Source organism: Macrotis lagotis, chromosome 1 (assembly GCF_037893015.1).
Source record: "Macrotis lagotis isolate mMagLag1 chromosome 1, bilby.v1.9.chrom.fasta, whole genome shotgun sequence".
Lineage (NCBI taxonomy): Eukaryota > Metazoa > Chordata > Mammalia > Peramelemorphia > Peramelidae > Macrotis > Macrotis lagotis.
The window spans coordinates 280,808,202-280,823,786 of record NC_133658.1 but is presented as its reverse complement, the minus strand read 5'-3'; the positions used below and the strand labels follow the sequence as shown (position 1 = coordinate 280,823,786).

Below are 15,585 nucleotides of genomic sequence, written 5' to 3'. Positions count from 1 at the left end.
GATTTCTCACAAAGTCATCAGCTTTTCTTAGCTCCATTCTACATTTTAAGGAATTATTTTTTTTCAGAGAGTTTTTGTATCTCCTTTTTGATCTGATCAGTTCTGCTTTTTAAGGCCTTTTTCTCCTCGTTGACTTTTTGGGTCCATTTTACCCAAACTGTTTTTTTTTTTTTTTTACAAGACAAATGGGGTTAAGTGGTTTGCCCAAGGCCACACAGCTAGGTGATTATTAAGTGTCTGAGGCCGGATTTGAACTCAGGTACTCCTGACTCCAGGGCCAGTGCTCTATCCACTGTGCCACCTAGCTGCCCCCCAAACTGGTTTTTAAGATGTAATTTTTTCAGTATTCTTTGTATGTCCTTCACCAAGCTGCTGAATTGGTTTACATGATTTTTCCACATTGCTTTCATTTCGCTTCTGTTTTTCCTTTACTTCCCTTACTTGATTTTTAAAAATATTTTTGAGCTTTTTTTTGAGACAAATTCATATTTTTCTTGGAGGCTTTGTCTTCAGAAACTTTGACGTTTTTATGTTATGAGTGTATATTTAGATTTATCTCTGGTCAGATTTTTTTATCCCTTCTGTTGTTTGCTAGTTTCCCCACGTTATGTCTTGATTTTTAACTCTTTAAGGTGAGTCACTACTTCCTGGATGGGGAGGACACACTTGTCTAAAGCTTTTGAGGGTTTTTGCTGCTGTTTTCAGGGACATCTCCCCCAAGGACCTGCTAGTTCTCAATTCTTTCAAGGTCTTATGAGAGGCTATGACTGCTCTCCTGGCCTGTGCTCTGGTCTGTGGGTGACCACATGCACTGCTTTCTGCCCTGGAACTATGAGGAGAGAGACCCTGTTCTTCTGCTGTTGTTGTTGTACTTCTGCTCCTTATTCTTAAATTGGGGCCCCAGATTGTGACCTAGATTGAAGTATGAGCAAAGCCACAGGGTTAGCAAAGAGACCTCTGCAGTCTCCCCTGACTCCCTTGCTATCCATAGGTGGCTCCTCAGGCCTGCTTCTGGTTCCCTGAGGCTGATTTTGTTCTGAGACCTGACCTGGACTAGGTTCTACTCTCACCCTAGTGTGCCAGAGTTTTCCTGCTGACTTCCTAATTGTCCTTGTCTATCCCTGGACTGAGAGATGTGGAAACCAAAGCTGGACCCAGGTGCCCCATGATCTGTTCCTGGATGGCTTGAATCGCTTTGTTCCTGCATGGCCTGGGCCCTTTCTCATCCCAGTGTGACACACCCTTCCTGTGGATCTTCCAAGTTGTCTTAGACTGGAAAATTGTTTTATTTATTTTTTTTTGGGGGGGGGGGGTTCTGCCACTCTAGAATTTGTTTGGATTCATTATTTAAAAGAATTTGGGGGCAGCTAGGTGGTGCAGTAGATAGAGCACTGGTCCTGGAGTCAGGAGTACCTGAGTTCAAATTCTGCCTCAGAGACTTAATAATTACCTAGCTTTGTGGCCTTGGGCAAACCACTTAACCCCAATACCTTGCAAAAAAGATAAAAGAATTTGGAGTGGTTTGGGTGAGAGTTCATGGGAGTCCCGCCTTCTTGGCTTTGCCCCTATATTTTCCTTTTAATAGTTTTTTTTAATTAAAGATTTTATTTATTTTGAGTTTTACAATTTTCCCCCCAGTCTTACTTCCCTTCCCCCACCCTCTACTTTTAATAGTTTTAGAGCAATTTAAGCCTTTGAATAGAAGGAAAGTTAGAAATCAAGCTTGAAGTGTGCTAACCAAGTTTAATTTGTTCAGTCAGGATTGGTCTCTGTTACTCTTCTGTGTAGGAAGTATAATTTTGATTTTTTATATCAAAGATATTTTAGGTTTTTGTGGCTATATATGGTACTCAGCTACTGAGTTTTAACATTTTTCAAAGAGAAGTTATGTTTAAAATAAGCATTTTGCATAGTGCATGGCATTTTATAGTATTTTCTTGCTAATTTACTTAATTTGAAATAATCTAATATTACTATAAAATATTTCTGCAGCTAAAACAGTTTTGCATCAAAAAAGCAGCCGTCCCCCTGTTCCTATTTCCAATGCAACTAAACGAAGTTTCATGTCAAGCCCGGGTACTTCCAGTCAAGCAGATATTCAGCCTCCAGTTCAACTACCACCAGAAGCTTGTAACAGGTATTACCTGCACCCTGAAGAATCTGACTATCCGTAAGTCTGTCTTTCTGCCCTCATAATTCACTACCTTATTTTCCTTTTCGTAGTATTTCTGAAATTGTTTTGAAGTGTTGCATGTATGAGGGGAAACTATAATAATGATTTAAGATTAGAGAAATAGTATTGAAAAATCTAGTTAAAAGTTTAATTTGTAATGCAAGACTTAACAGTATATAAAATACAAACATCACTAGGATTAAAATTTCCTTGAATCATCTCTAAGTGAATGACAATGTAAACCAGAGTTTTGAGGACAGGCAGAAGGTTCTTGTTTTTAAGAATTGTTGTAGCAAAATAGAAGTGAAATTGAATTTTACCTAAAGATAAATGAAGAGACATGTTGTGGTTATTAACAAACTGAAATTTATTACAAACTAAAAATTTTATGTGAGAGAAGTAGTTGAGGATGTCATCAGAAAAATGGATGACTAGGGAAAAAAAGGTTGATTATATAGGCTAAGAGATAACCTTGCAATATCAAGAGAAAAAGAGGAAAGTCCTTAACACATTGGATGAATTTTTCTATGGCAGATTTACAGGAGAACATGTATGAGTCATACAGGATGATAAAAGATGGATTAATTGTGAACTGCATTTTTGAAAGGGGCATCCTTATCAGTAGGATCACAGATACACTGGATTATTGAAATACTTAAGAATTAGAGTGGTTTTGGACTTCATTAATGTATGATCTCCAAGAGTTCATATTGAAATCCATCCTTGCCCTATTAGCTGAAATTCCCATATTCTTCCAGAAATGTCCTAATGTCAGTCTTCCTATTTGGCCATACTACTTCCTCTTGGTTTTTTAACATTTCTTGAGTACTACTGCAATACTTATACTGCCATCTGTTGTCGTTTTCTTGCATTACATGGTCAGGCTACCTACCTATAATTTTTTTTGATATCTTTATTACATGTCCTGTGCACAAATCTCAGTTGCTGAAAACTTTTTAGCTGCTAAATTTTGATGCTTTAGAGGATGTTGTGCTCCATTATTTGATGCCATATAACATTCTCAAGAGAATATTCAGATGGATTTATGAATTCTTCATTTTGTGTTTTTTCTCCAACAATGTAGTTTGCAAACCATTCATCCTGTGTTACTTTATTCATGTCTTTTATTAAATCCATTACAAGGGGTCCACCCAATATGCTTCACTGTTCTCTGGTCACAAGGATCTCAGTAGAACACTGAGAGCAACATTTCTTTTTTGATCTTGTTTTTCCCTAGTAACATCCTTTTCTTTTATTCTTCAACATTTCTCTTTTAGAACAGCTATTCTCTGTCTCTTCATTGCTGCATTGTAATCTGTTTCAAAGCCATACAGAAATACCACTAAAACATTGAAAGAACTATTATTTCTGGAAGAACTTTAGAATTATTGAAGAAGGGTTTTTGGTTTGTTGCTTTCTGCTGCATTGTTTAATTTTGAATCCAGTTTGTCAGTTTGTATTGTCTGTCCCACATGTGCATGTTGATGTGTAAACTCTGTAGGTTGTCTAACCAGACTATTTCATAATCTGTGAATTAGAAAATTCATTTTTTTGTTTTGTTTTTTTGCAAGGCAGTGGGGTTAAGTGACTTGCCCAAGGGCACACAGCTAGGTAATTATTAAGAAATTAAGGCTGGATTTGAACTCAAGTTCTCCTGACTTCAGGGCCAGTGCTCTATCTTCTGTGACCCCTAACTGTGCCTGACAGTTCATTTTTTTGGTCTTTCTTGTGAGGTTGATTAGGTGAATTTTTTTTTGAATATTTGTGAATTAGTTCTAGGAAGTCTTGCAAATAAGAGAATACTAATGTTAAAAGTAAAATTATTTGTTTCAGGTAGAAATTTGGAATTATTGACATTGTGGAATTTCCCAAATGCAATTTGGTTTGATCTCTTTCTCTTCATCATTAGATTCCTGTTTATTATATATTTATAATACCTAACAGTACTAATCAGTGGACTGATTATCCAATTGAATGTCACAGTGTAAGCTCATCATATCCATCACAGTGATAGAAGTACTAGGTCTGAAGTCAGGAAAGACCCAAGTTCAAATCTAGCCTCAGATCCTTCTAGTTATATGATTTTGGACAAGTCACTTAAAGTCACTTAATTTGTTTGCTTTGGTTTCCTTGCCTGTAAAATGGGGATAATAGCACTATTTCCTAAAGTTGTTGTAAATATCAAATGAGAATTCTAAAGCATTTAGCACAGCATCTGCCACATAGTAAACTTAATTTAAATGTTAGCTGCTATTAGTACTACTACTACTACTACTACTACTACTACTACTACTACTCTTATGTATCTCTAGCACCTAGACAGTGCTTGATACATAGTAGGTTCCATTAATTCTTTTTGGTTAATGGGCCCAAATCATTTGACATCCTTTTGTTTTTTCCTGTGTAGATTTTTAGATTTGAGTAAATTTTCTATGATGTTCAGATGTAATTGAGAAATTCTCAGTTTGACCCAACGTCATTTATAAAGAGCTGCTAAGACAGTTTAGTAGAGATCCTTGTCTCACCTTCTCCCATTTTGGCTCAGCATAGGACATGTATGGTAAACATACATCTCCTTGTATCGTGCCTCCATTGATGTTAAGAATCAAATCTCTTTGTGATTATATTTATCAAGAATTTCTATATGATCTTTACATATGTTTGAGACCCTTTTTGGAGGATAGTTTTTAACTTGTGTTTCTGTAGCAATCCAGTATTTTTTTAGTTCTCATATTTGAGGGTTTTTTTTTTGTTTTGTTTTTTAGATTTTTGCAAGGCAATGGGGTTAAGTGGCTTGCCCAAGGCCACATGGCTAGGTAATTATTAAGTGTCTGAGGCCGGATTTGAACTCAGGTACTCCTGACTCCAAGGCCAGTGCTCTATCCACTGTGCCACCAAGCTGCCCCTATATTTGAGGTTTTCAAAAATACTTGTTTTAGAAAAGATCGTCTAACTTCTTTTGCCTACACTTCTTCCCCTCTTCATTCTCAGTCTTTTTGAAATTTAGTATTTAGGCTTATCTCACTACTGAAACTGTTTTTTCCAAAGTTACCATTGATCTTTATTTTAAAAACTTTGAAAAATTGTTACTATTTTTGTTTTTACATCACTGTTATTTCTGATTATATTCCTCTCCATTTCCCAAGACTCAAATGAATCTTCTCTTAAAACAAAAAAATACAAAAGAGAAGGGAAAAAAATACTGTAGTTCAACAGAACTGTTTTTACTGAATCTGACAATGTCATGTTCCACATTCATGCTTCCCCTCATCCCTCATTTTTCCAGTGAAATAAGAAGGTAACTCATTTCTTCTTTGTGCCTAATAATATTCAGTTAATTGCATTTTTAAAAAAATTATTTTACTTAAATTGTTGTATATCGATTTGATGCCATCTCTCATTTATCTCAATTATATTCATTGTTTCTCTTTTAAACAAATTTTTATTATCTTTTGTTTTTATTTTACCTACATGTTCCAAAAACCCCTTTTCTCCCCCAGACAACTATACTTATAAGAAATACTAAGAGAGAGAAAAAATTGCTAAAGCGGAACTAACCAATATATCAGAAATGATATTCTGTGACCTATACTCAGATAGTCTATCTCTACAAAGGATTTAAGGTATCCATACCTTCTCCCTTCATTCCTACTTTTTTTTTTATTACTACCTTTGAGATTTCACATCCTTCTTTTCACTAAATGTGTAGTAATTACTTTGTCTAGCCCTATAAAATATTCCCTTGCTAGATCATGATAGCCCTAAATTTGTAAGTTAATTTTTGTTATTGGCAGCAACTACTATCCTTCCAACTATTTGATAAGACTCAGACTAGTGTTGTGACTGAGTAAATCACTGAATGGTCTAGGCAATTGCCAAAGACTGTGAACACCCAGAGAAGGTATGGTTAACATTGGTAGAGGGAGATTTTCTTTTACTTTGGAATTGTCTAACATGTTCTTTCACTCTTCCCTCTTCTCCCTCCCCAAACTTTTGCTTACTTTTTTGTTTTCTTCCCTCATTCTTTTTTGTCTTTGTGTCCCCAGACTTAACTTCAGGTGTTTAATAAATATTTATTGACTGACTACCTTTCCTGGGAGTTCCCTCTACCAATGAAATCATCCCTAACCCTTGTGGTTCACTTTTTTTCAGTTCTGTCTGACTTGTAATCCCATTTAGGATTTTTTGGTAAAGAAATTGTGCTGTTTCTTTGTTTAGCTAATTTTACAAAGGAGGAATCTGAGGCAAACAGGTTAAGTAATGAAACCAGGGACATATAACTACTCGAAAATGTCAGAAGCCAGATTGGAACTCAAGAATGAGTCTTCTGACTCCTTGCCCAGTACTCAGTCTGCAGTGCCACCTAATTTCTCCTTTCCCCAGCCATATCAGTGTTTAACCATCCTTGCAAAACTACCCTCTGAGATACTTAAGCCCTTTCCTAATGTAACCTACCTTCTATTCTTTATGTATCTTGTATTTGCCTATTTATTTACATTTTGCTTTTTCAGTTAGAAAGTAAGCTAATGCTTCTTGTTTTTGTTGCCTTTGTATTTCCAGTCATTAGCAAAGTATCTGGCAGCAAGGTTGACTCAGTGTTGGACCAGGATCAGAGAACTTATTATCTGTCTGAGTTCAACTCTGATCTCAGACATTTTTTAGGTGTATGACCCTGGTTAAGTCATTTAACCCTGTGGCCTCAGTTTTCTCATCTTTAAGATGAGTAGGAGGAAAATGACAAACCACTCCAATATTCTTTCCAAGAAAACTTTATATGGAGTCATTTTTCAGTCTCATAAGAAATACTTAATAAAAGATGGTCATTTGATCAAACTTAGTCATAATAAATATATTTAGGTATATTTTGTTATAGTCTTTTTACTGAGATATTATTTAAAATTTTTGAATTAATTGGTTGTTAGTCTTGTTCTTTTTTTTCTTTGTGGTTTAGGTATTAGAACTGTTTATCTCCTAAAAGGAATATAACAATGTTTTCTTTCCCAGTTTGTGGGCATAATTTATATAGTATAGGTATTCTTAAAGTATTTTGCCTGTAAATTTGTCTGGACTAGATTTCCCACCCTATTTTCCTTGAGTATATTTCATTTAAACTAGTTCCATTTCTTCTTTTGAAATTGGATTAAAATCTCTTTCATGATCTGTTTATTTTTGTAGATAATCCTTAATTTCCTTTGAATTTTCAGTTTTATCATAGTTAATATCTTCAAGAAATTCTTTTTCTTCTCTATTGTGATTTTACCTTTTAAAATTTTTGACTATTTCCTTTTCCTACCTTTTTAACCAAGTTAGCTAAATTTTTTTATAGACTTATTTGTTTAGTTTTAGATTATCTACTCTTCTAATTTTAAACATTTTTGTTTCTTTTTATTGATTTTATAATTTTTAATTACATATTTCCTTAATTCCCCTTTTTTTCTATTTTTTACAATATAATTTGTGACAATTTATTTCCTTAGCATTTAGTTAGCTGCCATCCTGAAGTGTTGGCATAAAATGTTATTATTATTATTATTATTATTATTATTATTATTATTATTATCATCATCATCATTATCACCATTCATTTGCTGATTGTACTTACTGTGTGGTTTTTGTACACTAATTATTGAAAATATCATTTTAAAGTTTTAATTTAGGTATGTATTGCTTTCTTTTGTTCTTTTATTAATTAATAGTTTTTATTCCATTATTGAGATGTGATGTGGTAGATGGCCTCTGAGTCAGGAAGACATTCTCATTCCATCATCTGACTTAACTCTGGCCACGTGACCTTGGGCAAATTGCATAACTTTGCCATATCTGTTGGCAACTGTCTTTAGATTCTCAGTTGCATAAAAAATTACTAATCTGCTTTGATAGAGGAACTTCCTCTTGTTGAATTTCCTATACTGATAGAATCAACAGAGTGGTTTAAAAATTATTATCTTTGGTATTATGTTTTTTAAAAAATACATATTTATTTAGACTTTGTGTCCTAGCACATGGTACTGCATAATACAGAAATAAATATATCCTTTAATGTTTCCACTGAAATGATTCTTTAATGATTCTTTTAGTCATATTCTCTGTCTTCTTAGTTCTCAATTTCATCTTCCCTCCCTTCTAACTTTTTATCTTTAGAGTCTTTTTCTTAATGTTTTACCTTTTTATATAAATATTTTGTTTTCAATTATATACAATTAGTAGTTTGAATTTTACAATCCCCCCACACACAGAAGGCAGTCTGATAATCTTTACATTGTTTCCATGCTATTCATTGATCAAAATTGAATGTGTTGAGAGAAAAATCTTATCCTTGAAAAAATAAAATATTAGAGATAGCAAAATTATTACATAAGACAACTTTTTTTTTTGCAAGGCAAATGGGGTTAAGTGGCTTGCCCAAGGCCACACAGCTAGGTAATTATTAAGTGTCTGAGACTGAATTTGAACCCAGGTACTCCTGACTCCAAGGCTGGTGCTTTATCTACTATGCCACCTAGCCCCCCCCCTTTTTTAATTGAAGGTAATAGTCTTTGGTCTTTGTTTAAACTCCACAATTCTCTCTGGATACAGATGGTATTTTCCATCACAGATATCCTAAAATTGTCCCTAATTATTGCACTGTTGTAGTGAGCACGTCCATTAAAGTTAATCATCACCCCCATGTTGTTGTTAACAGTGTACAGTGTTCTTCTGGTTTTGCTCATCTTGCTCATCATCAGTTCATGCGATTCTTTACAGGCTCCTTTGAAATTCCATCCCGGTTTCTAATGAAACAATAGTGTTCCATAACATACATATACCACAATTTTTATAGCCATTCCCCAATTGTTGGACATTCACTCGATTTCCAATTCTTTGCTACCACAAACATCTATGAATATTTTTGTACAAGTGATGTTTTTTTTTTTTACCTTTTTTCATAATCTCTTCAGGGATCCAATAGTTGTATTGTTGGATCAAAGGGTATGCGCATTTTTATTGCCCCTTGGACCTAATCCCAAATTGCTCTCCAGAAAAGTTGGATTAGTTAGTTTACAGCTCTACCAACAATGTAATAGTGTCCCAAATTTCCCACATCCCCTCCAACATTGATCATTATCCTTTCTGGTCATATTGGTCAATCTGAGAGGTGTGAAGTAGTATCTCAGAGATGCTTTAATTCTCATTTCAGTAATGATTTAGAGTAATTTTTCATATGACAATGGAGAGCTTTGATTTTCTCATCTGTAAATTGCCTCTGCATATCCTTTGACCATTTGTCAATTGGGGAATGGCTTGGTTTTTTTTTTTGTTGTTGTTGTTTTTTGTTTAGTTTTTGCAAGGTAATGGGGCTAAGTGGCTTGCCCAAGGCCACATAGCTAGGTAATTATTAAGTGTCTGAGGCCAGATTTGAACTCGGGTACTCTTGACTACAGGGCCGGTGCTCTATCCACTGCACCACCTAGCCGCCCCTGTATTTTTTTTTAATTTAACTCAGTTCTCTATATACTTTAGAAATGAATTCTTTGTCAGAAATGCTAGTTGTGAAAAATTGTTTCCCAATTGTGTTTTATAGTTGTTTTCATAGAGAGTTTCTGAGTCTGCCTTGGCAGGCTCCCAAGTATTTTATATTGTCTGAAGTTACTTTATTTTTTCACTTATTTATTTATTTAAGGGTTGTTGTTGTTGGGTGTTTTTTTTTTTGCAAGGCAAATTGGGGTTAAGTGGCTTGCCCAACATCACACAGCTAGGTAATTATTAAGTGTCTGAGGCTGAATTTGAACTCAGGTACTCTTGACTCCAGGGCCAGTGCTCTATCCATTGAACCACCTATGCCCCCTGAAGTTACTTTAAATGAGATTTCTCTTTCTAACTCTTGCTGCTGTGTCTTGCTAGTAATATATAGAAATGCTAAGGATTTATATGGGTTTATTTTATATCCTGTGACCTTGTAAAATTGCTATTTGTTTCTAATAGTTTTTAAAATGCTTTTTTAGGATTCTCTAGGTATACCATTATGTCATCTGCAAAGAGTGAGAGTTTTGTTTCTTCCTTCCCAATTCTAATTCCTTCAATTTATTTTTCTTCTCTTATTGCTGAAGCTAAAATTTCTTCTTCTTTTTTTTTTTTTGGTTGGAACTAACATATCTAATACACTATTGAATAGTAGTGGTGATAATGGGCATCCTTGTTTCACCCCTTATCTTTTTGGGAATGCCTCTAGCTTATCCCCATTGCATATAATGATTGTTGATGGTTTCAGACAGATACTGCTTATCATTCTAAGGAACAATCCATTTATTCCTATGCCAAAGGCTTTTTCAGCATCTATTGAGATAATCGTATGATTTCTGTTAGGTTTGTTATTGATGCAGTCAGTTATACTAACAGTTTCCTAATACTGAACCAACCCTGCATTCTTGGGATAAATCCTGCTTGGTCATAATGTATTATCCTAGTGATAACTTGCTGTAATCACTTTGCTAAGATTTTATATAAGATCTTTGCATCCATATTCATTAGGGAAATTGGTGTATAATTTTCTTTCTTTGTTTTGGCTCTTCCTGGTTTAGGTATCAGCATCAGCACCATATTAGTGTCATAGAAGGAGTTAGGCAGAGTTCCATCTTCACTTATTTTTCCAGAGAGTTTATATAAAATTGGAACCAATTGTTCCTTAAATGTTTAATAGAATTCATCTGGCCCTGGAGATTTTTTCTTAGCGTGTTCAATGATGATTTGTTGAATTTCTTTTTTTTTGAGATAGGGTTATTTAAGTGTTTAATTTCCTCTTCATTTAACCTGGGCAACTTATATTTTTGTAAATATTCATCCATTTCACTTAGATTATCAAATTTATTGGCATACAGTTGGGAAAAATAATTTCAAGTTATTACTTTAATTTCTTCCTCATTGGTGGTGAGTTCACCTTTTTCATTTATGATAATAGTAATTTGGTTTTCTTCTTTCCTTTTTTTAAATCAAATTGGCCAGAGGTTTATCAGTTTTATTGTTTTTTTTTCATAAAACCAACTCTTTTGTTTTATTTATTTGTTCAATAGTTTTCTTGCTTTTGATTTTATTTCTCCTTTAATTTATAGAATTTCTATTTTGATATTTAATTGGGGGGTTGTAATTTGCTCTTTCTCTAATTTTTTTAGTTCCGTGCATTAGGTTTTTGAGCAAAAAATTTCAATTTTATAACAATCAGAATTATCCATTACTGGATTCTGTCACAGGCACAAGAACTTGATTATCAATAAACTTAATATCCTGTGGATCTTTGGCACTCATATCTCATCAGTATTCTCAGTCTCTTCTGCTTCCTTCTCTTTGGAGGGTAGTAGGGCAAAGCAAAGATCACTCATATCCTCCATTTAAAGAGGGTTTTTAGACCAGGCATATCTTCATTTCCCACCCTCTTTATTCTTTTAGAAGAGACTCCATTTCTTTGGACATGTCTGTTCTCTGAGTTATCCACTTTACTCCTGAGTTCACAACCCTCTTAAGTTTCCTTTGATGTGTTGTCTTTCTGCATTAGATTGTGAGGTCATTGAAACCAAGCCTGCCTTTTATGAATTTATCCCTGGCAATTTAGCACAGCGCCTGACAATATATTACAATATATTAGACATTTAATAAACATTTCTTGACTGATTGACCCACTCAATAGACCATAAGTTACCTGCAGTCATTTTTCAGTTATGGACTTGAAACGGGCATTTTACCTCTTTGTAGACAGACATTTGTACTTCCCTTCCCTCTCTTCAAGTCCTCACAAAAAAGCACTCTTCTACTAATTTTCTTGTTCCTTAACTCATTATTATTTTAACTATGTCTGGGACCTTCGCCTGTGGACCTTGAATTTCTAACTGTGCCATTTGGGCCGTTTTGGGCCCATGGCCCAGAGAATCTCTGTGGAGCTCATAACAACATGTTTTCCTTGTTAGATTTTGACCTTCCAAAGGGGAAGACACAATTTCATTTTTGTTTTTCTGTTCATAGCACAGTGCCTGGCATCTAGTCACATTTAATAATTGCTTGTTGACTGATATAACCTACCACACAATAATGTGAAGGAAAAAAACAACTGTAAATCTTAAAGGGCTATAACATTAGTTGTTGCAATTATTTTGTTGTTGTTATTGTTAGCTTCCTGACACCCACTGTGCTTTACATAATAGGATTGAATATATTCCAACTTCTTGGTAATCATCTATTTAACTATCTTTGATTTAGGGAGTCAAGTCATTTATCCTCAGTTCAGTTTTGTCATCTCAGAATTGGGATTTTGTGTTCTCATTTACTCAGTTGTGTAGAAATTTTTTTTTGTAAAAGTCTAATGTTCCCCTCTCATATTGTCATCAAGGATGCTTTCCAAATGTATGTAGAATATTTTTTTGAATGAATTTTATTTGAACCTTTCTGTAATTTTTTGCAGTAGTTGCTTGAGGACAGGGATTATTTCATTTTTTTGTCTTTGTAGTCTCAGTGCTAACAAGAATTCTTTCATTCAGTTAGGCATCAAGCATTATTAAGTGCTCACTACCAGGCACTAAGCTAACTCTGGGGATATAAAGAAAAGCAAAAACCTATTTTCTCCCCTCAAAGAACTCATATTCTATGGTGAGTTTGTATGTGTAACAGCATGCAAAGAAAATACAAAATATGTGTAGTGTATATGGAAGGAACTGATGCTTCATGTATATTGTAGGATTTTTGTTGAGTCTTGGATAGTCATGAAAACCAGAAGTAGTGATAGGGAGGCAAAGCATCCTAGGCACAGGAGTCTAGGCAATGAAAGGCCTAGTTGGGAGATCAAGTGTCATGTTCAAGAAGCAGCAAAGGAACCAAGTGTGGCTGGGTAAAAGAGTAACTAAAGTAGAAGGGAATAGTTTCTGTCTTTTAACAAGAAGTACTGGTTCACTTTTTCTTCATATTATACTGTTTGCTTAATATATTTTGGTTTCCCTTGGAGATTTTACTCAAATCTTCCCAAAGTTTCTAGTATCCTTTGTGTTGCTCTACTTACTCTTTTTTTTAGTTCTTTGAAATTGTACAGTAGCCAGAGATTGCGGAGGTTACTCAGGTCAGAAGTCAACTGACTTGCCGAACACTGTCCCTCTCTAGTCTGATTAATTGTACCATTTTGTATGGCATATTTTTAGCTTACCTTATCCCTCCTTCTCTTAATGGGAGTGGGCAGAATCAAGATCTGCTATTTTTTGTTGGAAGTGATTCAAACTATAAGGGATCCCTAGTCACAGGCCTTATAATTTGCTTGTGTCCCAGTTATATAGTAAAGGGGTTCTGGAATTGACTTGTGTGTGTAGCTGAGTGGTATGTATGTGTGATTGGGGGGGGGGGGGTGAGGGAAAATGAAGCAAGTTCTATTTTATGGAATTCAAATTTATTATATTTAGCACTTTTATTTGAAGTTGTGAGGCCATCCTGTTGATCACCTCTGCAGATCTTAAAGATTTGGTAGATCTCCATATGCTCCAAAATATTATAGAAATACTTTTTATGATAGGTCAGAATTAGAAACAAAACAGTATCTCCATTAATTGAGCCCCACTAGTTACACATTTTTGTTTTGCTTTGTACATGTTGATACTTATTAAAAATAAAGATATTTTTGAATCTTGAATATTATTGAGTATGTATCTCCTCCAAAGGGCTTTCTCCTATGTGCACTTGACTTGATTGAATCACTCTCTTTTAATATGTCAAGTTCTGAAGTAGACTTCAAAGATGTTGGTATTGTCTTTGATGAGAATAAATTTACAATAGCACGGTCAGTCCATTTTCTGACTACTGTTCATTTCTTGCCATGTCCTTCATCTTTTCATTTTCTTCTTGAATAGTGCATACAAGACAACTCTGAAGTTTCGCTCCTCTAGAATCTTATTTTTCAGGCAGTTTTATCCTGTCTTCTTGTACTTGAAATTGTACTTAACATTGAAGTTAACTATGTATCAGTTTATATATTGTATGTTTATCATGAACACTATCTCATTACTTAGTGATGATGCTTCTTAATGTCTTTCAGTACATAATGAAAATAATTCCATTAACTCTTTTACTTTGAAAGGTGGACCTTTGATCTATCTATGCAATTACCTGAAACTTTTTAAAATTTCATTTATAAGAAACATGCCAAAATGATGTGGGTCAGGTCCTCTAGCAGTATAACAAATCATTTAATGACTGAATACAAAAATGTATACCACACACTGTGCTAAATACTGAAGACAAAAATAAAAAAAAAAGACCGTATCTATTTTCTAGGATCTCTTCTTATTTTTGGACACAATATATAAAAGAAATCTTAACTGAAAGGTAAATGAAAATGGCCAGATATCCTATGGGTGCTGTGGAATGGTGAATCACAAGGCTCAGAGGTTCTTTAAATTATATCATTAGGTCAAGTGCAAGTGTGTGGGGGGAGGGTGGATGTAGGAGATCCTATCTGGTCTTGATTTTTATTGTACTTTTTTTTTTTTTTTACATAATAATCTTTTAATGTTAAAGGTGTAGGAGGCATCCAGTGAAGGAGAACCTTAGGCAATGGTAGGTCAAATGACAAGACCTGATGGTCCTCCATTTCACTAGAAGCAGTAGAATTGACAATTCCTATGTCAACCAAACAGCTCAGATGGATTCCGGAAGACCAGGAAAGAATGTGAAAGATTAGTTAGCATTTTGAATGCAGTTAATTTTAATGTTTAAATGGTTTTAAAATTGATTGTTAGAACACTTTCCTCCCTTATTGTTCTATATGTTTTTAAAAAGTGGAAAGAATTTTAAAGTTAACATGCTTTATACTTACAGATATTTAGCTTCTATAGTTACACAGTAGAAACCATCTATGGTGTCACTTTTCTAAAAGTTGTATGTTTGTAGGGAAGTAGATGAATGTATTAAGTTTAAGAATAGTTTTATTTTAGGGGTGGCTAAGTGGCGCAGTGGATAGAGCACTGGCCCTGGAGTCAGGAGTACCTGAATTCAAATCCGGCCTCAGACACTTAATAATTACCTAGCTGTGTGGCCTTGGGCAAGCCACTTAACTCCATATGCCTTGCAAAAAAAAAAAAAACCACACACAACAACCTAAAAAAAAAAGAAAATACAAATCATAGGATTTCTTTAAAACAAAAACCATAAATTGAGCCAATGCTGAAAGGGATCTTCTTTGGCAATTGCCTAATCCAACTGCCTTTTACACATGAGGAAACAGGTTTATAGAGGTTTAGAGTTGATAAAAATTAAATTTGTTGTTGTTGAGTCATTTTTCAGTACAAGAGCCAGATATAGTCTTCATTACTAAAATAATATGCATGGGGTGGCTAGGTGGCGCAGTGGATAGAGCACTGGCCTTGGCGTCAGGAGTACCTGAGTTCAAAATGCGGCCTCAGACACTTAAT

The 15,585-nt window shown here is 34.5% G+C and overlaps 1 protein-coding gene across 4 annotated transcripts in view; it reads left to right on the top strand.

Moving 5' to 3' along the window:
• CAMSAP1 (calmodulin regulated spectrin associated protein 1) overlaps positions 1-15,585 on the top strand; it is an 86,986-nt gene that overhangs the window by 58,966 nt on the left and 12,435 nt on the right. For all 4 annotated transcript variants that reach the window (XM_074210674.1, XM_074210675.1, XM_074210673.1 and 1 more), the window contains one exon: positions 1,993-2,170. In XM_074210674.1, coding sequence (XP_074066775.1) covers positions 1,993-2,170 — 178 coding nt within the window. The remainder of the gene's footprint in view (positions 1-1,992; positions 2,171-15,585) is intronic.